The 25,726-nt window shown below is 52.7% G+C and overlaps 2 protein-coding genes across 2 annotated transcripts in view; both read right to left on the reverse strand.

Annotated features, from left to right (window-relative positions):
- Positions 1 to 487, reverse strand: part of LOC311309653 (protein quaking-A-like) — a gene marked incomplete at its 5' end in the record, with an annotated part of 9,509 nt that extends 9,022 nt beyond the window's left edge. The window contains one exon of the mRNA XM_084438983.1: positions 435 to 487. Within this exon, the coding sequence (XP_084295109.1) occupies positions 435 to 487 (53 nt within the window). The remainder of the gene's footprint in view (positions 1 to 434) is intronic.
- Positions 488 to 5,073: 4,586 nt separating this feature from the next.
- Positions 5,074 to 25,726, reverse strand: part of LOC311309654 (protein quaking-A-like) — a gene marked incomplete at its 3' end in the record, with an annotated part of 62,051 nt that continues 41,398 nt past the window's right edge. The window contains exons 4-5 of the mRNA XM_084438984.1: positions 20,012 to 20,155; positions 5,074 to 5,172 (exon numbers count right to left, since the gene is read on the reverse strand). Coding sequence (XP_084295110.1) covers positions 5,074 to 5,172; positions 20,012 to 20,155 — 243 coding nt within the window. The remainder of the gene's footprint in view (positions 5,173 to 20,011; positions 20,156 to 25,726) is intronic.

Raw genomic sequence — 25,726 nt, forward strand, 5'->3', positions numbered from 1 at the left:
GTGTGTGTGTGTGCTGCAAATTATCTTATTATTATTATTATCATCATTATTATTATCATTATTATTATTATTGTCGGAGGAGGAAAGCACGGCTACCGGTGGCGGCAACCGTGAGATAAATATCTACCGGACTATAAACAGAGGAGGACCACGAGAGGAAGTGTTCGGCCGTCCGACACAAGCGCACACACACACACACACACCTGTCTACCAATGAGAAGCCACTCAATAAACCTGCTCTATCCACGGGAATCACATTCAATCAATGAGGCCTATTTGTGAAATCAGCCGAGCGGTGAGAGCTGTCAGGAGGGGAGGTGTGTGTGTGTGTGTGTGTGTGTGTGTGTGTGTGTGTGTGAGAGTGTGTCTGTGTGTGTGTGTGGAGGGAGGGTTGAGATGTGTGCGTGAGGCGAAGCTGGCATCTCTTGGTCTACCTGACAGGCCTTCGGATGAGGTCACCAGTGTCCTCGCCAATCGCGCACGCCATCTTCCCACACACGCATGCTGTCCCTGTCAATCCCTCTCCCCCTCCCTCTCTCTCCCTCCCTCTCCCCCTCTCTCTCCTCATCCCTCTCCCCCTCTCTCCCTCTCATGCATACCGTTTGAGTGACGGCAGTAGGCGGAGATCGGGCGGGGCTCGTGCGAACGTGTGACACTTCTCTACGCCTCGCTGGGTTCCCTGCTGGGACGGTAACATATACCGCTGGAACGAAGAGGACTTGAGCCACTCCACAAATAAACACCGCCGTTCCCCCCACCGAGACAGGGCGTGGACCGCTACACCGAGCAACAGATGTGTGAGTGTGTGTGCGGGCGTGTGATCAAATTTATAGAGACACACCCTCCCCCCCTCTCCCCTCTGTCTCCCCCCCCCACTCCTCCTCACCCCTACACCTCTCCCTCTCCCCAACCCCCACCCCCCCTCCTCTCCCCCTCTTAGATAAACAGAGCAGGCGCCTGGGGGGAGGGGGGTCTGGGGGGAGAGCGTTTGCTCATGTCTGCTGGTGGGAGAGCGTTTGCTCATGTCTGCTGGTGGGAGAGCGTTTGATCATGTCTGCTGGTGGGAGAGCGTTTGCTCATGTCTGCTGGTGGGAGAGCGTTTGCTCATGTTTGCTGGTGCCGGAGCGCTCGCTCATGTCTGGCAGAGAGCTCTCGGCCGTTTCTGACATACCGCTGAGAGGGTGGGAAGGGAGGGGGCGGAGAGAGAGAGAGAGAGAGAGAGAGAGTGTTGAGTAAGAGAGAGCGAAAGAGCGGGAAAGAGAGCCGGAGAAAAAGGGAAAACAATCCCCACTGTGGGACACTGTCTGTCTGCCCGTCAGAATACCAGGCCCGGGAGGGGCTGCGGGGAAGCCGGGGCGGGGGGGGGGGGGGGGGAGGCGCACGCGCGACCGAGGAACGAAGGGACGAGCGGGAGACGAGAGCGAGGAGGCGCGGGGCGGCTGGCGGAGGGAGGGAGGGGATGACTTCATGTTAAGCAACGTCTGGGAGGGGCGGCTCAAGTACGGCAGCTGGTTTTTCTCTCCTCCCCCCTCCTCCTCCTCCTCTCCACTCCTCCCTCCCTTTGGGTGCCTCCCAAACTAACATCTGGTGGAAAATGATTACTCCCTGTGCACCGCCAAGACTACTTATCAAGAACTCACCGGGGGGGGGGGGAGGGGAGGTACAGTAACTAAAAACATTTCTCGCAAAGTTCCCTAAAAAGTGCAGCAAAAGGCAGGAAGCGCACAACGCTTTTTGTCATTCCAGACGCCCAGAACTCATTCCATTACGCCAGCAGTCCCAGATAAACGTCTCTGAACACGCACGCGTTCACTCAGGACCGAGGCGTGGCCCCTGAGGAGCGGAGGGGGGTGCAGGGTTCACTCAGGACCGAGGCGTGGCCCCTGAGGAGCGGAGGGGGGTGCAGGGTTCACTCAGGACCGAGGCGTGGCCCCTGAGGAGCGGAGGGGGGTGCAGGGTTCACTCAGGATCGAGGCGTGGCCCCTAAGGAGCAGAGGGGGTGCAGGCTGCCGTCTGGCCGCCCCAAAACCACGCACCAATTTTCAAACGCAATTTTCTTTCCTATTTCTTGGGTGGGAAAAACAAACAAACATCTTCTACTCCCAGGAGAGAGACCACGCAATCCCCGGAGAGAGACCACGCAATCCCGGGAGACCACCCAATCCCCGGCAACTCTGTTCTCCTCTGAAAGCGGACAAAGCGCTTCCTTCTCCACACACACACACACACACACACACACACACACACACACACACAGGAAAGGCACAAAAACTCAGATTGATACAAACACACAAACAGATCAAGGTCACAAAAACTGATAGACACACAGACACACACACACACACACACACACACACACACAGACACACGCAAACAGAAAACTCAGAGAAACACACAAAGCACGTACGGGAACATACACGCACACGAGCGCGCAGTCGCGCACGCCAGCGGCTCTCGGCGGAGCCTCTCAGGCTGCGTGTCCCCGTCTGATCACGGGGCGAGACGCACTGCTGGACGACAGGACGGCGTTAGGACGGGATTAAACAGCGTGTTAATAATCACTGGAGGTATTCAGATTGAGTCGACGCCTCCCGACTGTGTACTGAGAGGAAGCTGTCTGGAGCCGGAGGAGGAGAGAACCATCCCTCCCTCCCTCCCTCCCTCCCTCCCTCCCTCCCTCCCTCCCTCCCTCCCTCCCTCCAGACGATCCATCGTTCCATCCAGATGATCCCTTAATGCCTGCCGATGGAGGGGGCAGATCTTGAAGGGATTTGTCCTGCGATGGTGATTTGGGAGGGTTTAAACGCAGATGGGATTAGCGTCCGATGCACGGACCCTCAAAGATGATAAGAATCCCCCCCCCTAAAATCAGCCGGACTTTTAGTCCTATCCGGTCCATCCCACCCCGGTGCCCTAAGCCCCCTAACCCTGCTTTGAACCCCCCCTCCCAACACGTGCCTTGGACCGGCAGCCAAGGACATGAGGACCATCGAGCTAGGAACAGAAATGGAGTCCGTCGTTGTTTAAAAAGCAATGGCTGGCTAGTGCCATCACACAGAGGTGTTTACCAGAAAACGTTTTGACATGCGAACAATGTGAGACTGAACAAACGGATGAGATGGAGAGAGCAAAACAAACATCAAACAACAAGGAGAGGCTTCAGCTAGAGAGAGAGAGAGAGAGAGAGAGAGAGAGAGTGGGGGGGGCGGAGAGAGAAAAGACAGGGGGGGGGGGGAGAAACAGAGGTGTAATCTAGGTGGACTGCAGGGCCTGGCTGCTGGGTTTGGATGGCAGACCGAGGCGTCACACAGTGAACGGAGGCGGCCGGGCTAGCGGCTCCCTCAGCTCTCGGCTGGGCACAATCCCATTTCCCTGTGTCAACGCCTGGGATAGACAGAGAGGCCGAGATGAAAGGAGCGCGTGTGTGTGTGTGTGTGTGTGTGTGTGTGTGTGTGTGTCTGTGTGGAGAGGGAACCCGGGGCGCTCCCCCAGCTGTCTGAACTGGACCCAACGGTCCCCGAGCCGGGGCCCGAACTGAGGGGGTGAATAATTACCCACGGCACATCGCAGAGAGAGTGTGTGTGTGTGTGTGTGTGAGAGAGATAATGAACTGCTGTGTGTGTGTGCGGGTGTGTGTGGAGAGGGCCTGAGAGGGGAGGGAGGTGGGTCTACATGGTGACCAGCTAGCTAGCTCTCTCTCTCACTCTCTCTTCCTCTCTCTCTCTTCCCCTCTCTCTTCAGGCAGTTCCTCTTTTCTATGTAAAGGGATTAGGGAGAGTTTCAAAGAGCCAGAGATTGGACAAGAGACCATGGGGGCCCGGGCCCTACTCTGGAGGACCGCAAAAGATTACACCCCCCCACACACACACACACACACACACACACAAACTCCCTCTGTCAGTCACCTCCCCCCCCCATCCCTACCCCACCCCAGGAGAGCAGGTGGATTAGAGAGGGTAGGCCGTGCAGGACTGAGTGAACGTGACGCGTAAGCGTGTGTGTGTGTGTGTGTCCCTGTGCGTTTCGGAGAACAGAGAATTCATTTGGGACAGTGGAAGTGATTAGCAGACATGGTAAACAGCCGGGGAGTTCTCTGCCGCGCTGAAGTTTCTCAAAGTCGCGGGGGTGACTTTGTTCTGCCGTATCAAACGCCGCGGCGGACCTGACTGAGCCGAGCCCCCCCCCCCTCCCCGCCCCCCCCCCCCCCCCGCCCAGTCTGATTGTCTGCATGTCTGCGCTACCTTTTCTCGCTCGCCTCCCCCTCTCCCTCTCTCTCTCCCTCCCCCCCTCTCTCTCTCTCCCTCCTCTGCCAGGTCGGTGAGCAGTGGAGAGGAAAGCTGACGCTCCCATGAAAGATACCACACAGAGACGTTATTATGGCGATATGAATCTTTCCCTGACGTTGCATTTTCGGCTCTCCCCCCTTCTCCCTCTCTCTCTCAGGGCGCGTGACCAGATTCTTAATGGCGTGGACGCGTCAGGAGGGGCGGGGAGGGGTCGTCTCTTCTCGCGTTCTCCTGCTCCGGAGAGAGGGGAGGAACGCGTTCTCCTGCTCAGGAGAGAGGGGAGGAACGCGTTCTCGGTCGACGGCAGAGAGCAAGTGAACAGTCTGAACACCGCATGAGAGGAATCGGGGAGGGGATGGGGGCGGGGCATTACACGGCAGGGAAGGGGATGGGGGCGGGGGCATTACACGGCAGGGAAGGGGATGGGGGCGGGGGCATTACACGGCAGGGAAGGGGATGGGGGCGGGGCATTACACGGCAGTGGCCTAAGGTTCCGGAACTCTCCACAGGTTCCAGAACCCGCTCCACAGGTTCTAGCGTGCTGGCCCAAGCTTCCGGCCCTCTCTCAGCAGGGCCTGCCTGCGTCTCAAGAGGTGGTCCAGGGGGGATTAGGGAGTGAGAGGACAGGGCCAGGGTAAACACCTCTCGGGGTCAGGACCACCTGTCCACCGCTGGGGGAGGGAGGATCGGGGCCCGGAAGAGCAGACGGGAGCCGGCCGGGACAGGTGCTGTGGGGAGCCAGCGAGCAGCCAAGACCCAAAACCCTGTGACTTCACTCTGCCGTGTGTCAGGAGATCGGACGCTGCTGCTGGAGCGAGGCGCTTCTCTCGGTCGGAGGGGGGCCGCCGCGACACTCCCTGACGCCCACAGGAACCGGCTCCACCATCTGATATGGAGACGTGGAGGGCGTCACTGAGGTGCCCAAACTTCACTAAGCTGCCCTGTTGTAGAAGCTCAGGCTGCTCTGAGATATTCACAGAGAGATGGAGGCCTCTGGGCCAGAACACTCTAATGGATAATAGCAGCGCTTTTCAAACCAGCAGAGAGAATAACTATGAAAGAGATAAGATGAGAGGGGGGGGGGGGGGGAGGGAGAAAGCGAGAGAGAGACGGACAAAGAGACAAGGGAACAGGGGACCGTGGACCGGGGCGCGTGGCATTCGCTGGCCAAGATAAGCGCCATTAGAGCAAAACTACAGCAAAACAAACAGACAAAGACATGCCCGCCGCTATAAATGATGCATGGGCGTTTTAAAGACGTTATCCTGGCACCGCGGCGGACAAGATGAACTGCGGCCGCAAGGGAACCGATATCTCCCTGTCGCCGGGCGCCGCGCTCGGATAAAGAGGGGGACGGCAGCCCAATTAAGGAAAGAAGACTCAGATGGAAACCCGGAGAGAAAGAGCACAGGGATACAAGATGAATAAAACGGGGGCGGATCACAGTACATGCCGGCCTCCCAGGTCCGACCGGGCGCCTTCACAGGAGCGCCGCCCCGCTGGGCTCAGGCTCATTTCTGCAGTGATATCTCTCTCTCTCTCTCTCTCGCTCTCTCTCCCTCCCCCTCCCTCCCTCCCTCCCTCCCATCCACTCACACCAGCTCTCTCTCTCTGTCTGTCTCTCTCTATTCTGCCATCTTCGCCGACAACCAGCCCATCAGTGGCCCAGGTATAAGTAAGGATCTGGGAGTGCTTTTTCCACTCCCCTCCGCTGGAGGGAAGAGATGCCAGCAGGACGGGATGGGATGTGAACCTGCATCCATCCATCCATCCCTCCCTCCCTCCATCTATCCATCCCTCCATCTATCCATCCATCCCTCCGCGTGTTTGAAGTCCCTGCCAGTGCTGGGATGAGCATCCAGGCTATAGGGGACAATCCGTTATTTCATTTGGATGTTTGGTTATATTGTTGTAAAGAGAGGTAGAGACAGAGTGAGATAGAGAGAGAGAGAAGGAGGGTGAGGTGTGAGGGACAGAGAAGGAGAGGGGGGGTGAGGTGTGAGGGACAGAGAAGGAGAGGGGGGGTGAGGTGTGAGGGACAGAGAAGCAGAGGGGGGGTGAGGTGTGAGGTTTGAGGGACAGGTGCTGTCACATGGTATCTGAGCAGCTATCTAACCAGCAGTCACCGGTATTGGCAGGAATATCGGTTCTCTCTGGTCAAATCAGTGAAACTGTGGTTTCCAATTATGCTGATTTGTTCTGGTCAATTAACGAGTAAAATGTCAATAGTCCTTGTTAGCACAGGAAGTCACTCTCCAACAGAATGTAGTGCATGTCTGGTGAACAGTGTGTGTGTGTGTGTGTGTGTGTGTCTGGTGTAGGGTTGCATAGGGGCGGAAAATGTCCGGAAACTTACCATGGGAAGTTAGGCTCAGGAATTTTTCTTTTCTTTTACATTTATAAAAGATTAATATATATTATGAAAGATATAGTTCTTATTTTAGGATTTTATCCCATTTGCATCCAGTTTGGCAGCCAATTGAACCTGACCTAGTGTCCAGTTACCCCCTACTAACCAGCTGCACCGGAACACAATGCATTAGACCACTACACCACCGCATACCCCTATAACAGGGAACTTAAATGTAGCCTAGTTGGGGATTAAACATAAAATGTTTCTTAATTCTAGATCTTGCAGCATGATCTTGGTTAAAACAACCTGATTTAATGCAAAGTCAGTTGAATTTCAACCCTGTACTGTGCATTCATCTATCACATGTGCAGTGCATTCTTCCATCACATGCACAGCTAGTTCCTAGCATCCTGCACAAGAGGGCTGTAGAATCCATTAAAGTTCTACTCACAAATAGATTAAGCAAAAATTTTAATTAATATATATATATATTAGAAATGTTTGCCTGCATGACAAAGCAAAATGTTTATATTGATGTATGTTTATGACAAGGTAAATACAGTTGGTATAAATAACCCCAAAATTATCAGTTAATTCCTGTTAATTCCCATAAATTCCTGTTAATTCCCATGGAAGGTTTCTAACTTTGAATATTCCCAGAATTTTGCAACCCTAGTCTGGTTTACAGAGTGTATTTATGTCTGGTGAACAGTGTGTATGTGTATGTGTAGTAGTGTACAGAGTGTGTGTGTCTGGTGTAGACTACAGAGTGAGTTTGTGTGTCTGGTGTAGACTACAGAGTGAGTTTGTGTGTGTGTGTGTGTGTTTCTGACAAAGTCTTGAGGTCATCAGGGATGAGAGGACAGATAAACCAGTAGAAACAGAGGGATGAGGATGACGGGACAGCGAGAGAGAGATAGAGAGGGAGGGAGGTCAGGGGTTAGACCTCCCCTGGGGCAGGACCAATCACAGCGACTGTGCTGAATTCAGATTGGTGTAAACCAGCCGCAGAGAAAGTCACAGCAGCACTGGTGTCCCGACCCCTACAGCAGAGGTCGCGCAGGGTCACTAGAGTCAGGTCAACCAATTAGAAACGTGATTAATTTTCCTCCAGGAAGGAATGGGAACAGAGGACGGATAGAGGGAGTGAGATTTCAAGGCCTGCAGGTCTACCTAGTTTCTGCCTGTTCTGCCCTCCCAGGAGGAAGAGTCAAAAGGTTAATATGATCCAATCCAAACACTTAATTAGTCTGATTACCTTATTAGGCGCCGGGCTGGGAGAGACTATGCCAGGTGGATTTGAGAATCTACTCCGTTAAAAGGGCCCTAAGCTTGTTTGAGCTCCCCAACGCGCTTAGGTACGAGATGATTTTGTCGTTTCCACTCAGTTCTCTCTTCCTCTCTCCCACACACACACAAACGGAGACACAAACACACAGAGACACAAACACACAGAATAACACACTCACAAAGACACACTCACACAGAGAAAATACAGCTGGCTTCTTTTTACGGTCAAGTGAATATTGTGACATCAGCCAGTAGTGTGTGTGTGTGTGTGTGTGTGTGTATGTTACGGGGTGGTTACATGCCCCGCGCTCAGGACTCTCCGCTTTCCCATAATGCCTTTCTGGTGGCCCTGTGGTGCTGCGCTGAGTCTGAGTGAGAGTGACATCTGGCTTCTAACCCGAGGACCAGGCGCGTCTGCGCACTGGCTGCTCTGACCTGACACAAACCCCGCAGGCCTACCGCAGGCCTCCTGGGAAATGTAGATCCTCAGCGATGAGACTCTCTTAGAAACACACTTTCTACAAGCCAGAATGTGTTTCCCTTTTGTAGTTTTGCTTATTTGTCTTTCTTGTTTGAGTGTTTGTTTTGTGTGTGTTATGTAAAGCGTTTTGGATTATCTAGAAAAGCTATATAAAACCGATCTATTATTATTATTATTATTATTATTAAAGCTACAAGCTAGAACTCCAACTCTCCAAACAGAGCTGTACCTGGGAGAGACAGCCGGCTAACTCCCATGCTTGGCAGAGGATTTGAGGCAAGTCTAGATGAAGAGAAACAGAGAAATAGCAGCAGAGCTTAATGCATGTAAGAAGAGTAAACATCATTAATTGGAGAGGCACACATGGACGGAGCAAACCAGATGGTGTTTTCTACTCATTTGTCATACACTGCTGATGGAGGGAGGGAGAGAGAGGGAGGGAGAGAGAGAGAGAGACGGAGAGAGACGGAGAGAGAAACCGATTAGATGCGCAGAAAATGACAACATAGTATGAAACGGAGCAATGTTTACCGATAACAGATTTGGCAGAACAGGTCTTCCTCCTGTCCGTCTGCCTGCCTGTCTGTCTGCCTGTCCGTCTGCCTGCCTTCCCACGTAATTAGTTGGAGTTGTGCGTGTGTCCACCTGCCTGCCTGCCTGTCTGTCCACCTGCCCGTCTGTCTCTCTGGTTGAGCCCCACTCTGTGGAGGTGAGAGCTGCACATGCGGGTGTGATGTCCCGTGGATACCAGCGCCTGGCGAGCATTATGGGCCATCTGTCTCCCAGGCTGGGACACTGTTCTCCTCCTCCTCCTCCTCCTCCTCTCCCGCTTGCCTGCCCTCCTCCTGCTCTCCTCTCTTCTCCTCTCCGCTTACACTCGTCCTCTCCTGCTCTCCTCTCCTCCTCCCCCTTCCTCCCCTCCTATGCTCCCCCTGTCCTTCTCCTCTTCTCCGGGAGCCATGAGGGAGAGGGAGGTCTGAAACCTGGCCTCGCAATCAGGGGCTAGGGAGGAGAGGAGGGGAAGAGAGAGAGAGAGAGAGAGAGAGAGACAGAGAGAGAGACAGAGAGGATAGTTTTCCTGCCGTGGCGAATGGTGCTGGAGGCTGCTGAGCTCAAGCTGCTACACAATCACTTTGTTCCAGGCAAGGACGGTCCACTCAGAGAGAGAGGGACAGAGAGAGAGAGAAAAGGGAGCAACACCGGAATGTTTGTGGGGGCGCACTTCTCTCTCTCTCTCTCTCCTTCTCCCTGGACTTCCATGCACCTTAGCACCCGCCACAGATGAAACAAAGCGTTAACAACCAAACTCTGCTACACACCATGACAACTGAGCAGCCCGCCCACACACCCACACCCACACCCCCACACCCACACTTCTGACCCTTCGCAGTTTCAATAGATGATTAGGATTAGCACCCCCTGCTCCAGGACACACTCAGAACAAACAACACACACGAAAAACAAACAGCATAAACGAACAAACAAACAAAAAAAGGGGCATTATAAAACAAACCCGGCGCCAGCGAGGAGCTAAACGGCTTGATTTCGCGCCTCCGTTCCGACCTCAGAGACGACTCTGGCGATGCAGCGAGCTGGGTCTGGCTGGCAGGGCCTTTGATGCAGTAGGAGGGGGTCGGTCCACGGGTTCACACACAGAAGCCTCTGCTTTGAATTAAGGCCCTTTGTGAAGAGAACCACCCCCCCCCCCCCCCGCCCACACACAGCTCTCTCTGCTTACACACTAGGGCACAACAGAAAACATAACTTGCCAGGAATTATAATGATTGGATGGAAATAAGCAAAGCAAGGAAAACGCAAGGAAAAGGCAGTCTTGAGCTCCAACTCTTCAAAGTTAGTTAGCCTAGACTAGGGCTGTGTGCTAGACTAGGGACATGGTCTAGACTAGGGACATGGTCTAGACTAGGGATATGGTCTAGACTAAAGATATGGTCTAGACTAGGGCTGTGTGCTAGACTAGGGATATGGTCTAGACTAGGGCTGTGTGCGTGACTAGGGACATGGCTAGACTAGGGACATGGTCTAGACTAGGGACATAGTCTAGACTAGGGATGTGGTCTAGACTAGGGCTGTGTCCTAGACTAGGGCTGTGTCCTAGACTAGGGATGTGGTCTAGACTAGGGCTGTGTCCTAGACTAGGGATGTGGTCTAGACTAGGGCTGTGTGCTAGACTAGGGATATGGTCTAGACTAGAGCTGTGTCCTAGACTAGGGATATGGTCTAGACTAAGGACATGGTCTAGACTAGGGCTATGGTCTAGAATAGGGCTGTTTCTATACTTGGATCTTGGTTCTAGACTAGGACTGAGTTCTAGACTAGGGTATGGTTCTAGACTAGGGCTTGGTCTCTGTATAGACAGCCTCAGACGGCCATCATTGTGTCTACCATTTACCCAGAAGCCCTTCAAATAGCGGCATGGAGCCAATGACCATTCATTATAGCCCTAACAATGTCCAGCAGACTGCACTGTCAATGACACGCACGCACGCACGCAGTGTCACCTTGGGCCCTGTCACATCTGCCCAGCCCTTTAACACAGAGGATCAGACGTAGATCTAAATAGGCTGTCATCTAGCCATCACCACAAAATGTGTGTGTGCATGTGTGTGTGTATGGTGGTTATACTGATGGTTATAGGGGGGAAAAAAAGTCTACAGACTTCAACACTAGAAAGGAAACCAATTTGTCAGATTTTTAAGAATGAGGAGCTAATTAGTATACTGAAACGTACTGTACGTATCGTAACCGCCTTTCCCATCTTTGTGTGTGTATATATGTGTGTGTGTGTATGTGTGTATATGTGCGTGTGTGTTAGTGTGCGTCCACTGTTTCTGGAGCTGATGGTCATCAGCTGCTGGATTCAATTAGCGAACAACCATTTAGATGCATCTCCCTTGACCATCGTTACCGCAGCGATTAACGAGATGGGGTGTGTGTGTTTCCATGGCAGTAATCTGTGACACCACATTTGGCCTTCACTGCGTATTACACAGCTTCCAGAACGTGTGCACACACACGCGCACACGCGCACACACACACACACACACACTCGTTCATAGCCTGTCCTCACAGCATTCAACCAGAGCTAGAGTAGACCCTGTGGATCATTATTTAAGGAACACCAGACTAGTTATTTGAGTGAGAGACGTGGTGTATGCATGCATGCGTGTGTGTGTGTGTTTGACCGTGTGTGTTCTGGGAGTCATTAGCCCTGAGGAATGAAAATATCTGCCAATGTGCACCTTGGACCCGAGTGCCCCATGATTTCATAGAAAGTGTGTGTTAGTGTTGAGTGTGTTAGTGTTGTGTGTGTTAGTTTTGTGTGCGTTAGTGTTGTGTGCTCACGCGTGTGTCAAATGGAAGCAGATGGTCAGAGTGATGGGGTAGTGGGAGACATTAATTTTCTGTCATGGCTAAGTGTGTGTGTGTGTGCGTGTGTGTGTGTGCAACAATCCCAGAACAGAGCAGACCAGCTCAGTAGAGTGGGTCAGAGATTCGTAGGAGAGGCAGGCTCATATTAAAGGAGGATCTGCATCAGTCTGAGTGTGTGTGTGTGTGTGCACACGCATCTTGAGTGTTTCTGTGTGTGTGCACGCGCATCTTGAGTGTGTCTTTGTGTGTGTGCGCACACGCATCTTGAGTGTGTCTGTGTGTGTGTGCACGCACATTTTGAGTGTCTGTGTGTGTGTGCACGCGCATCTTGAGTGTGTGTGTGTGCGCACGCGCATCTTGAGTGTGTCTGTGTGTGTGCGCACGCGCATCTTGAGTGTGTCTGTGTGTGTGCGCACGCGCATCTTGAGTGTGTCTGTGTGTGCGCACGCGCATCTTGAGTGTGTCTGTGTGCGCACGCGCATCTTGAGTGTGTCTGTGTGTGTGCACGCGCATCTTGAGTGTGTGTGTGCGCGTGTGCACGCGCATCTTGTGTGTGTGTGTGCGCACGCGCATCTTGTGTGTGTGTGTGTGCGCACGCGCATCTTGAGTGTGTGTGTGCGTGTGCATGCGCATCTTGAGTGTGTGTGTGTGCACGCGCATCTTGAGTGTGTCTGTGTGCACGCGCATCTTGAGTGTCTGTGGTGTGCGCACGCGCATCTTGAGTGTGTCTGTGTGTGTGCACGCGCATCTTGTGTGTGTGTGTGCGTGTGCACGCGCATCTTGAGTGTGTGTGCGCACGCGCATCTTGTGTGTGTGTGTGCGCACGCGCATCTTGTGTGTGTGTGCACGCGCATCTTGTGTGTGTGTGTGTGTGTGTGCACGCGCATCTTGAGTGTGTGTGTGTGTGTGCACGCGCATCTTGAGTGTGTGTGTGTGTGTGCACGCGCATCTTGAGTGTGTGTGTGTGTGTGTGCACGCGCATGTTGAGTGTGTCTAGTTGGCAGCTGCGGGCCACAGCCGTTACCCAGTCTGCATTAGGACACTCGCACCACGCCACATTACCGCCACAAAGCTCGTTAGGATCTGAATGATTGTTGAGAGAAAGTGCTGCCTATCCTGTTGGAAGACCGCTGGAACATTCCCCTACCATGTCACATACTCAAAGATCCATGGACCTTTATTTATCCCAATAGAAGTAAACAACAAACAAACGACCCCAACAACATGGCTGAGCAGCCAAGCCCATGAGGGAGCCTGCAACACTCCAGGCCAATCACATCATTCATCTGACCCCGACAGACAGGTGGGCGGGGGGCTCTATCAGCCAATCAGAGTAGTGTGTTCAGCCACCAGAGACTTTGCAGCAGCAGCTCGCGGCGTGGGGTTACCCAGGGGGCACTGGGGCAACGTCCGGGGCGGCGTTTGAGGTTGCCTCAGGAGACGGCGGGAGAGCAGCGCTGTGGCAACCACAGCTCGGAGATGTAAGGCGGGCCGGTGGCCATTAGGGAGGGGGGGCAGGGGGTTAGGGAGGGGGGGGGGGGCTGGATCAGTGCGATAGGCCCGCACATGAAAGAACGGCTCAATCAAGCTCTCCTCCTCTTCTCCACGTTCCTCTCCCTCTCTCTCATCTCTCCCCTGCTCCCAGTTGGCGGGGAGTTGAAGAGTTCAGCAGGATTGGGGATTTGCACCAGCGAGAGGTGCGGTGGGGAGGGGCTGAACCCTTGACACTTCCCATGAGCACCCTCTCCCAGCTGTCTATATCAAGCCTGGCGAGGGGGCGTGGGCGGGCATGGGCAGCGAGAGGGCAGCCCGACTTGAGAGCCAATCAGCAGAGGACGCTCTCAAACAGTGATCCCTAACAGAAGGGAGTTTCGGTCGGGGAGATAACAGGCCTGTATCCTAAACGAGGTTCAGGCAGCTGTTCCATACACCCCCCCCCCCCTCACGCCCATCCAATCAGCCGCTTTCTTGTAAGAGAAAGAGGAAGTCGGCACACAAAAACCTCCCCGACTGTGACCCCATTTTATTTCCTGTGCAATTCAATAAAGACGATTTCACGGCGCCAAATGCAGAAAAGATGCCCTTCATTAGAGGCTGGTAGCCGGGCTCCGATTGGCCGTCCCACAGTTTAATCCAATTCCGTTTAGCATGATAAAGGGCATTACTGCCTACTTGTCTCCTCCTCACCCACCCTTGGTGACAAAGACTGGACCAGAAGCAGGGTAGAGTGAGTACCCCCGGGGTCCGGCTAGATAGCACTAACTAGCCGCTATTTTGGGACACACACACACACAGAGAGAGAGAGAGAGAGAGAGAGAGAGAGAGAGAGAGAGAGAGAGAGAGAGGGAGGGAGAGGGAGAGGGAGAGGGAGAGGGAGAGGGAGAGGGAGAGGGAGAGGGAGAGGGAGAGGGAGAGGGAGAGGGAGGGAGAGAGAGAGAGAGACATTCATGGTGTTGAAAATGAGAAGACTAAGAAGTTGATGATTGAGGAGTGGCTTCTGAATCACTGGCATTAGTCATTGGTTAGCTAGCCTAGCACACGTAGGACCTCTCTTCAGTTGGCCTGAAGGTCACAGAGGTCATCCTCGCTGGTGCCGGTCACCTCAGTCAAGGCGTAAGGGGAGAGTTCAACACAGCGGGAAGCCAGTGAGGCCAGAGCATTCGTAACAGGGGCCGACGTGGGACGGGTGGAGTCATCGAGCCACCTCCGCAATACTGCTCAGACCGGGAACCGGGGAGATCTTTTCTGAAGACGAGGGAGGCCGTTTAAGGCGACACCACCCCCGATTAGCTGTTCGTCTGCTCCGTTCGGAGTGCAGGGTGGGAAGACGCACGATTCCACGGGGAACGGTGGGTGTCTGTGTGTGTGTGTCTGAGAACACGTGTGTATTTTATTAATTTCTCCGGCTGCTTGCCCACCCTCTGGTCACACTGACTCACACTGCATCACGCTCACAGCATGAGTGTCATGGCCAGAGAGGGCTTAGTCTGCTGGTGTGTGTGTGTCACTGTGTTCCATTATCCACACGTACATACCACTTAAAATGCATGGGAAACACATCGATTCTAGGTAGTACACCAGCTGAGTGTGAGTGCGCGTGCATGTGTTCCCCGGAGCCCCAGTCCAAGGGCCCGGCTCCTGCTTCCCTCTGAGGGACATTCATTACTCAGCCCACTGGGCCTCACCCTCAATGGGATTCTAATGAATAATTATTAAGCTGGGAGAGAGTAGATTCGTCCAGCCTCTGACCACATACGGCCCTGTGCCCTCCCCACTGTACCCAAACTGCACCCCTCCTGTGACCTGATAGATTGGATACAATTCGGAGACCACACAATTTAACTGTGGCTCTACTCATTGAGATGTCTGTTGGTGTGGTTGCTAGAAATTAATTTAACAGTAAGTCTTCTTTTACTGCAGGGAAATGTTTCTTTAGAGTCCAGGGTAGCCGGTCAGATCCTGAGCTGCATAAACTAACCTTTTACTAATAGAAGAGAGGGACACTAGCCTATCTGAGCCCATCCCTCTAGGAAGAGAACTTTAAATGGAAACTTTACTTCTTTAATTAATTGATTGTTGGGGCAGTAGCAAAAGCAAATAATTAATAAATGAATTATAATAGTAATTAAATGAAATATAAATAAGTAAATAAAATCATACAAATGTAACCTTGGTCAGAGAGAGTTTACCCAGCTGCAGCCTGGCCTAGTCTGCTCTTTCTTATCAGATGTTTTGTCAAGAGCAGCATCTTTCTTCGACGTTCCTCTCTAGCGAGGACTCAGAAACTCCTTTCTGGGTCGGGCGCCTTTAAATTCAGATCAGATCTGAGAGATTTTCTGGAAGCTTCTTTCTGAGTCCTCTTTTCTTTCTGAAATTTCTTTACTTTCAGATCAGAGAATTTATTTTCGTCATATAAGATTGCTCACTTTCTACAGTTATAGGCTGGGGACTCTCCTTTGCAGGTCAAGGCCCCCAGTTAGGGGAGTCCCAAGAAGCTGCTCCGTCTTTCACTCTCTCTAATCTCTCTCTCCTTCCATCACATCAGGCATTACATCAATTTCAACGAATCAAAGTAAGCACTCCTCCCTCTCTTAAAACATTACATTCAATTTCAACCAATCAAAGGTACATGACCTCATATAGAGTGATCATCTCATGGTCATCACATGCTCATTGTTACAAAGTCATCCTGACATCTAACAAAATCTATCTAGTACATTCCCAATGAACACTACACAGATACAGTTGTCAAAATAATCACATGACTTGTTGGGCCATTCTGTGACTAACAGCCATTGTTCTCCATCGTTTGATTCAGTTAGAGTTCAAAATACAGTCAGAAATGTTGGTTACATTCTACTCTTAAATATTCAAACTTTAATGAATGTGATTAGTACAAGATATATTATATGTTTGTTAAAAATAAAAATATTGTTTAGTTTAAGCATTGCATGTTGTTTCATTTCAATGAATCTAGACATGACTGTGTTACTCTCTGCTCAGTCATCCCCCAGATGATCCTCAGAGTTTGACCCAAAAGCCCCTCGACTGGGGTCTCATCCAGGACAGCAGATCCTCATACAACAGAATCTTAAGGTCCTCTTGGTGCACCCATCTCACCCCCTGTATGTTCTGAAGAACTGGTGCTTCCAGCCCTCGTGGAAGTGCCAAGTTGAGGTTTCTGCCGACTCTGCACGACCCCCTTAGCTCTACTGCATTCTTCAACATTACTCTGTCCAAGTTGTGCTAGATGGACGTCATGGGGTTCACATGGTCGGTGGCCTCTGGTTTGACCCTCCTGGCTGGCTAGCTAGCAACAGCAGCACACGCTTTAGCTAAGAGGTTTATTCATTATTTTTTGTAATATTAGCTAATGGCAAGAACACTGCTAGTTATAACAAATAAAGTCATACTAACCTCATTAGCTCGTCTGTATTCCAGTGCAAGGTCTGGATGATGAGATTGTAAGCTAGATGCTTTATTAAGTTTGATGTGTTGCCTCCTTTTGCCTGTACGGCATTGCTGCATCGCCTGCACAACGGACGGCCATCATCTATAGCGTTTCCTTGTTTATATGGTTTAAAACCAAAATAGTTCCATATTAAACTTTTAAGAGCTATGTTTCTTCAATAATGTTACATTTGTCAAATGATTTGATGGTGCGGACTCGGAGCTAGAGAACGCTTCTTACATTACGACAGCCTAGTGAGAACAAGACTGGCTCGCGCCCAGGCATACAGGTAACGTCTAATGTCGTATGTATTGTGACTACGGAGTTGCATGTGTGCGCGAGCCAACAAATTGGGAGCTGCACAACGGTGTCGCAAGCCAGTCTTCTCATTAGCAGAAACCAGTGAATTTGGGAACAGAGGTAACATTGTCCCCCTGCCGTGTTCAACGGTAGTACCATTGTATAGAGCTTATAGTATAGTTGGCACCGTCACGTTTTGGCACCGTGGTAGACCATTGGTACCGGTATATATCGTGCAACACTACAGGAGACTCTTCTCCTGTCCTCACAGGGTTAGAGGACGAGCCTCAGGGGGGACAGGGCTCCAGAGACCGCATTCCTTCCACAACGTGTGTGCGTGTGTGTGTGTGAGTGTGTGTGAGTGTGTGTGTGAGTGTGTGTGATAGGGCTGGGAGTCCGAACTTCGGGATTCGAATATAATTCGAATATTGACAGAAATACTGGTATTCGAACGAATATTAGGCAGCCCTTAATATTCGAACCTGTTATAGGCATAATTTTTTGTAAATGTGTTGGCTAGCAAACGTTGCTTTTGATTCAGATTCAGAGGGTTTTTCACGCCTGGTGAAGTTGCAATCGCGAGCTCATTAGCAAGGCTATTGGACACCTGGGCTCCTGTAGGAGGTGACGTTAGTTAGCACGCGTTCCAGGCAACCCGTAACTCGTGTTTTTCCGACCTCCTACACGTGAAAATGCTCTGGAATGGCAGTCAAACCCGTAACTTCCCACCCGTGAACTCGTACAGATCGATGTAGGCTACTGCCATTCCAGAGCATTTTCACGTGTAGGACGTCGGAAAAACACGAGTTACGGGTTGCCTGGAACGCACCATAAACCCAAGCATGTAGTCATGCCTAAACACTGACTAAACTCTTAGTTGCTACTAGTTAGTCGCATATTAGTTTGGTGTCTAATTTCGGTTGCACCACGGCAATTTAGGCGTTGTCTTAACTAGTAACTACTAACTAGTTACTAAAAAATAGTCGTTGTATGACTGTGACGGCAGGATCCAAATAGCCAATCGGTAAGCAAGTAAAAATGTAAACAAGGAGGTTGATCGCCCTTACCCAGCCCTTACCAAGGAGCTTGGGCCGTGTCTGAATGTCCATATACTATATAGTACATACTGCAACTCGCCTACTACATGCGATTTAGTACATACCTATACTACTCCACGAAAACATGTTTAGTATGCGAGATAAATGTAGCATGCTTCACGAGTCATCCAGTGAAAGCGACGGGCTCCGGCTCACAACAATATTGAGCTAGCCAGGCATTTGAGTTGGTCATCCAACACGCTCGATCCTCACCTTTCTGTATAATCCCAACTGTGAAATGGATGTGATAATAGTCCACAAAATATTCTTCCTTTGCCTAGTTTAGCACCAGCTGCAACCCTCTCCTCCAAATGCATTATCTCCGTTAGCAAGGCTAACGTTGCACTCGGTAGCTTGTGCTTATTATTATTATTATTATTATTATTGGGGTTGGTGCTTGTGCAGTGGAGGGGTTCTTTTGGGGGAGTTGGAGCCGTTGGATTGTTATGCTTAAATGATCCTAGCCAGCTAGTTTGATAACCTTCTTTGATTCAGACATAGCGTAGGCTGCCTGGTACCGTCCACTGACCAGTTGCTGGTTAACTATGAGAGGCAGGATCCCAGCCGACCGTTGCTTCCCCCCAACCCGCAACGGAGGGTTATCAGCTGGGCTGGGACTCCCCTCGCAGTTAATCTTGATATAACTAAGACATCTGATAAAAAAATCATTCTGAAAACATCATTGCTTATCGATATTGCCTATGATACAATGCCCACTAGTGGACAGAATGTGCACAACTTTATTTTAAAACCTAGGTAGGTCTTTCTGTAAGAATTTAATGGTAAAAAATATTATTAATAATAATTCGAATATATTCGAATATTATTATTAATAAATAAACGAACTTCGAATATGATTTTTGGGCAAAAGTCCCAGCCCTAGTGTGTGAGTGTGTGTGTGTGCGTGCTGTGCTGGCGGGGACAACGGTCCTGCAAGAGCTCATCCTCTCTCAAAGACACAAAGAAGCCACGCCAGCGAAACCATGGCGAAGGGGCGGGGCTGTGGCGAAAGGGCGGGGCTGTGGCGAAGGGGTGGGGCTGCGTAGCGGCACGACAGACCCCGCCGGTCTTCGCTGTCATTGGGCCAAGATCACAGATGGACGTGGCCGGGGCCCGGCGAGGTTTCAGCGGGTCGGCGGACCCCTCCTTCGCTGCTTCTGACGGGGGATCGAGGGGGCAGCTGTCCGCGCATTCTGTTCGCCGCGGGCAACCGGGCACGGAACAGGAAGAGCGAGAGAGAGCGGGAGTGGAAACATGGGGCAGATGGACTCTTGTTTTTCCACTAGGCTGTGAGGGGGGGGGGGGTGTGCGTGTGACACCACCCTGGTCTAGCTGCAGGTCAACAGGACACACACACACACGGGCCGATCACACACACACGGGCCGATCACACACACACACGGGCCGATCACACACACACACGGGCCGATCACAAAACACACACGGGCCGATCACACACACACACGGGCCGATCACACACACACACGGGCCGATCACACACACACGGGCCGATCACACACACACGGGCCGATCACACACAGGGGCCGATCACACACACACACACACACACGGGCCGATCACACACACACGGGCCAATCACACACACACGGGCCGATCACACACACACGGGCCGATCACACACACACACGGGCCGATCACAGCCGCGTGGACGGTGCGTTTGGACGGGCGAAGACGACGCGACACGCAAGCCCACAGCGCATCCGCAGAACAGAACCGTCCCCGAGAAACCTGGATTAGCAGCGGGTCCGGGGTGGCTTTTGGTGTGGACAACCACCCCCATCCCCTCTCTCTCTCTCTCACACATATACACACACACACGCACGCCATCTCAATGGTACTCACCGCAGGCACCAGGAGCTTCTTCACCTCCTCCACGGCTCTCCTCATCTTGACCTCTGCCCGGGCCTGGGTATCCTCCACCGTGATCAGGACGTGCAGGTCCTCGTTCAGATGCTCCCAGTTGGGCTTGCCTCTGTTCTGCTCCTCCTGGGGGAGGGAGGGAGGGGGGGGGGGGGGGGTTAAGATACTGTTACAAATTCTGTTTTCCTGTCCAGCTGAACTGAATTGAGAGAGGGAGGGAGAGAGAATGAAAGAGAGGGAGATACAGAGACAGGAGAGAGAGAGATAAGAGAGAGAGAGAGAGAGAGAGAGAGAGAGAGAGAGAGAGAGAGAGAAAAATCGGTAAGTGTACAGTATGCGACATGTCTTTGGTTGAGCATGACAGGGGGAGTCAAGGCGAGTAACACACACACACACCTGAAGAGAAATGGATGGATGACAGCGTGGTTCTTTAGTCAGCAGTTTAGCTGTAACTTTGAAAGGACACTCTTGGTAGATGTGAGCTTCAAAGGTGACAGCTATCCCTGTCGCAATTAACACCTAATGACGAAGATGGACGCTTCAGAGATCGTCACCCTTCAGTCCGACTAGCCTCTCGCACCTGCACTCCAGCCTTCATGCTGGGTGGCGTGTGTGCGCGCACGAGTGTGTGTGTGTGTGTGCGCATTATGTGTGTGTAACAGGACAAAGATCCCAGGTAACAATGGTTCAGTGAGAGAGCCGTTTGGTCCTCTGAAAGGAGAGAGCCAAAGCACTCAGGTGCTAAACGGCGACGTTATTTCCTGTACAAAAGGCAGGATGGGCCCCATTTACAACAAATGGCCGCTCCCAGCGCTGCTAGAGCCTTTCAGAGGCGTTAAATAGAGCCCATTTCCATCTGCTCAGAATGGGCTCAAGCGTCAACTATGTGGGCTGAGAGGAGGAGCTGGAATAGGTCAGGTCTTCAAGCTCGTCAGAGAAGCCCCCACGCGCACACCAAGCTTTTTACAGAGACCAGGAACCAGGCATACGCTGAAGACACACACACAAGTAGACGCACACACACACACGGGCAGACGCGCACGCACGCACGCACACACACAGACGGAGATACACACACACACACACAGGCAGACACAGGTCAGGGTGGTTAGAGCGAATGGCAGGCAGAAACTCACCACTTCCCCTGATACGCACAAGTGTGGTTGAGGTGAACTTGTGGCCGGTTCAAAGACAAAAGGCCTCAAACCACAGAGACATGCTTCACATTGTTCTCCTTCCAAAAGACACCCACCCACCCACCCACCCACCCGGAACATTCCTCTGCCCCAGGCCTGAGAGGGACCAGAGCTGGACACACCTCCCTGGGCATTCAGAGAGCTGACCTTCTCTTCAGAAAATAGTGATGTTATGAAATTAGCCAGGGACCCAATCAGCAGATAATAGCCGGGTCCAGGTCATGGGATAAAAGGGAACCATCTGCACCCCTCCCTGCCCAGTTTTGACAGCTTTATTGAACCTAGCATACTAACCCTGGCTGGATGGCTGGCTGGTGATGGATGCTGTGCTGAAAGGCCCCGCCCCCCGATGCCCTTACAAAACGGCTCGTTTGTGAAGTATTCCTGCTGATTGAGCTCCATAATTACCAGCAAAGCATTGTGGGGGCTCAGCAGGTTGTCCACCACCTGACACTTTCACTAATACACACACACCCCGCACCGAGAGAGAGAGAGAGAGAGAGAGAGAGAGAACTACTCCACCTCTCACTCCCTCACCAGCAGTCTGGTTGTGAACAAGGTCACTGCTGTCCTCAGAGAAAGTGACAGCATGACAAACCGGAGGGAGGAGGGGTATGGGGTGTGTGTGTGTAGAGGGGGGGGGGGGGGTACTGCATGGCATGCTGGGAAGGCCTTGTGAAGTGCGTCGTAATTCTGTCTAGGGTCATCTGAGAGCCGGTCGGGCCAGATGCCAGGGTTGAGGTCACACAGTACCGTGACCACGCCACCCAAAATCAACAGTCAGGAGAGGAAGGGGAATTGTGAGGTCTGCGGCCCCCACAGCAAGGCTGGTCTGTCAACAGGAAGACGCACGGCATGAAAACAGCGACATTAATAGACGGCCATATGTCGGCTTCACCTGACCTCTCCTGCCCCCCCCCCCTCCTCTCTGCCTGCTTGTATTGGAGAAGGAAAGTTCCATCCTCTCACCATGAGACCCTGCGGTCGGCCAGAGTCTTTCATCTGCCCAGCGGCTATAAATACAGTTTATATCAACACGTCCCTGGAATGGAGGTTAGACAGCGAGCGCTGTTGTAGACAGCTGTCCCCCCTCCCGGCCCAGCATGCTGCACTTCAGGCTGAAATGCCATCGGGTCAAGACGACGGGCTGAGGGCCCCCCAGGACAGGATGGGGCAGGAAAGGACACGGCCCCGTGTTAAACCAAAAGGCCGATACCTCACTTTGAAGGCTGTGCCAGTGGTTCTGTTGTGTGTCTGTGTATTAAAAGGGATGGTTCGCTCAAAACATGTACATACTAAAAAGTGGCCCGCCCGAAAATTCCAAAGGGAATCATCGATGTGTTGCTATTTTGAGTGCACTATCCCTTTAATGCTACATACCTTATACATAAGTAAAAGTCATTGGGAGTAATAGGGGTCGTCATGATGGTCATGGAAATCCAATCCATGCTAATAAAGCATGGGACAAAAGAGCTATACTTAAAGTATCTCATAAGTACCTGTAGCTCTCCTAAATTAGATTTGCTACACCCCCAAGTACTCATGACATGTTCACACACTCTGTTGCCCCTACCATCTCTTCCAGAGAATAGGAGAAGTTTCCATGTGTGTGTGTGTGTGTGTGTGCGTGTCATCCCCGAAGCCCTCGGAAAAACACTGGTAGATCCCTCTGCTTTTCTCATCAGCCTCGCTGGCCTCGGAGGCGTGGAGGAGAAGCGCCGGGCGGCTCTGGAGTGCCGTCCTGAGAGGAATAACTCAGCCTGTGTAACAACGCGGCACACAGCGCCGCTAGACTCGCCGCCAAGGGGCCAATCAGCTGAGGCGTATTGATTACCGATCCAGGAAGGCTGGACTGGAGCCGAGGGCCGCGGCACGAGATCTGGAGGAGGGGGGAGACCAGGAGGGGAGAGACCAGGAGGGGAGAGACCAGGAGGGGAGAGACCAGGAGGGGGGGGGACCAGGAGGGGGGGAGACCAGGAGGGGGGGGACCAGGAGGGGGGGGACCAGGAGGGGGGGGACCAGGAGGGGGGAGACCAGGAGGGGGGGGACCAGGAGGGGGGAGACCAGGAGGGGAGGGACCAGGAGGGGGGGGACCAGGAGGGGGGGGGGACCAGGAGGGGGGAGACCAGGCTGCGGAGAACGGGGATGAACGGCGCCGACACTCCTCCTGCGGTGACTCGAGTCACATCATACTCCCCGAAGCTCCGCCGCCTCCTCCAATCAGATCTAGGGGGGGTGGGGGGGGAGAGCTCCGCCTCCTCCTCCAATCAGAGCTAGGGGGGGGGGGCAGGCTACCTGGATCAGAGCCGATAAAGGGATCTGAAGACCGGAGTCAGACATAACTACAACAACAGCGTGGTGGACCTGCTCCGACATGAAGCCTTAAAGCAGGGGGGAGGGACTGGGTGCGCTTTTATTTAAGGAGACCACGTTTTCCTAAAGTGTGTGTGTGTGTGTGTGTGTGTGTGTGTGTGTGTGTGTGTGACATCAGTCCCTTGAGAACGCACATTGTGTGTGTGATGTGGGGTGTATAGCCGCTGTCTGATAAGATGAGAGGAGTGCATCACCGTGGGACAGGTGATTAACCTTCCTCTCTCTCCCCTGTCCTCCCTCGTACCATCAACACCCCCATCCAAGACTCCGCCCTGACTCACAGAGACAGGGGAACGCACGCGGGAACGCGCACACGCACACACCACTTTTGGCATTTTATGGACACAAGACCACAAGGTACTTAAAAAATAAAATAGAGAACAAGCACTAGGCCGAGCACATATGGTTGATTTTCAGGCCGGGGCTACCAGCACCCCTGCATCCACCTCTCCAGTGCAAGCTCCCCTCCCTCCCGACAACTCCCCCGGTCCAGGGTTGGGTCATCTCAACTCCCTCAGTCCAGGGTTGGGTCATCTCAACTCCCTCAGTCCAGGGCTGGGTCATCTCAACTCCCTCAGTCCAGGGCTGGGTCACCTCAACTCCCTCAGTCCAGGGCTGGGTCATCTCAACTCCCTCAGTCCAGGGTTGGGTCTGGGTCATCTCAACTCCCCCAGTCCAGGGCTGGGTCATCTCAACTCCCTCAGTCCAGGGTTGGGTCATCTCAACTCCCTCAAACCAGGGTTGGGTCATCTCAACTCCCTCAGTCCAGGGCTGGGTCATCTCAACTCCCCCAGAATCACATCGCCACACTGTGTGAGTCTAAAATTCCTCCAGGTAGTCATCTGCCTCCCCAACTCTCTTCCACTTAACTTCTCCTTCCCTCCCTTCATTTTTTTCCACTCTACCCACTTCTTTGAATCAATCTCTCTCTCTCTCTCTCTCTCCCTCCCTCTCTCCCTCCCTCTCTCTCTCCCTCTCTCTCTCTCTCCCTCCCCATTAGCCAGCGGAGTCGTTCTGTCCCTGGAGGAAGCGGTGAGGCTGAATTATTGAGAGGCTGAAAACGCTGCCGTTAATGGATCCTGAGTAAACACCTGCCTGCCTGCCAGGCAGCGAGCACCCTGCCGCGCTTAGCCCTGCCGTATCCGCCTGTGAGGCTGCACTCTGCCAATCTGCCCTGCCGGGCTGCCATTCCACCCCACTGACCGCCCTTGGGTACCTTATGAGAGACACCCCTCCGTCTGGTATCTGAGAGAGTGACCCTCTTCTGCCTGGGGGGTGGGGGGGTGGCTAGCTGTTTTATTGGCGTGTGACGGCAGGGAGGGGCACGCGGGACAGCGGACACAGCCAGACAAATGAAGGAAAAGACGACGACTTGGGTCATCAAGCCTTACGAGTATAAAAGTAATCATAGATAAATGAAATGAGCTGCTGGCCACGATGCCAAATGAGGCGTGTGTGTGTGCGTGTGTGTGTGTGTGCGAGTGTGTGTACGCGTGTGTGCCTGGTTGCCTGTGTGTGTTCTCAACCCTCTTAAGATTCACAGAGTCTAAGAGTCCCCACAGCCAAGCGCTGCTGTGATGGAGGAATGAAGACAAGGGAATAACTAACCTAGAGTGGCAGGGGAGAAGACAAGACAGATAGACAAGAGGGGAGAGAGAGAGGGGAGGGAGAGAGAGGAGAGAGAGAGAGAGGGAGGGGGGAGAGAGAGAGAGAGAGGGAGAGGAGAGAGAGGGAGGGGGGGAGAGAGAGGGAGGGGTGAGAGAGAGAGAGAGAGAGAGAGAGGGAGGGGGGAGAGATTGGGAGAGAGAGAGAGTGGGAGAGGAGGGCGAGGGAGGGAGAGAGGGTGGGGGGGAGAGAGAGAGTGGGAGGGAGAGAGAGAGAGAGAGAGAGAGAGAGAGAGAGAGAGAGAGAGAGGGGGGGGGGGGTGGCGGCCCCAGAGCGTGAGCTTCTAGGACTGAGTATCCGCTGGGAATCCTTGAGCATCCCGCTGTTGATGCAGTCTGCTCCAGGGAGCAGACCCAGTGCAAGTGTGTGTGTGTGTGTATAAGAGGGAGGGAGAGAGAGAGCGAGTGTGTTGCCTGACTAACTAGAGAGAGAGAGAGAGAGGGGGGAGGCCAAAGTTTACCAA

The sequence above is a fragment of the Borostomias antarcticus genome (assembly GCF_949987555.1).
Source record: "Borostomias antarcticus genome assembly, chromosome: 5".
In the NCBI taxonomy this organism is placed as follows: Eukaryota; Metazoa; Chordata; class Actinopteri; order Stomiiformes; family Stomiidae; genus Borostomias; species Borostomias antarcticus.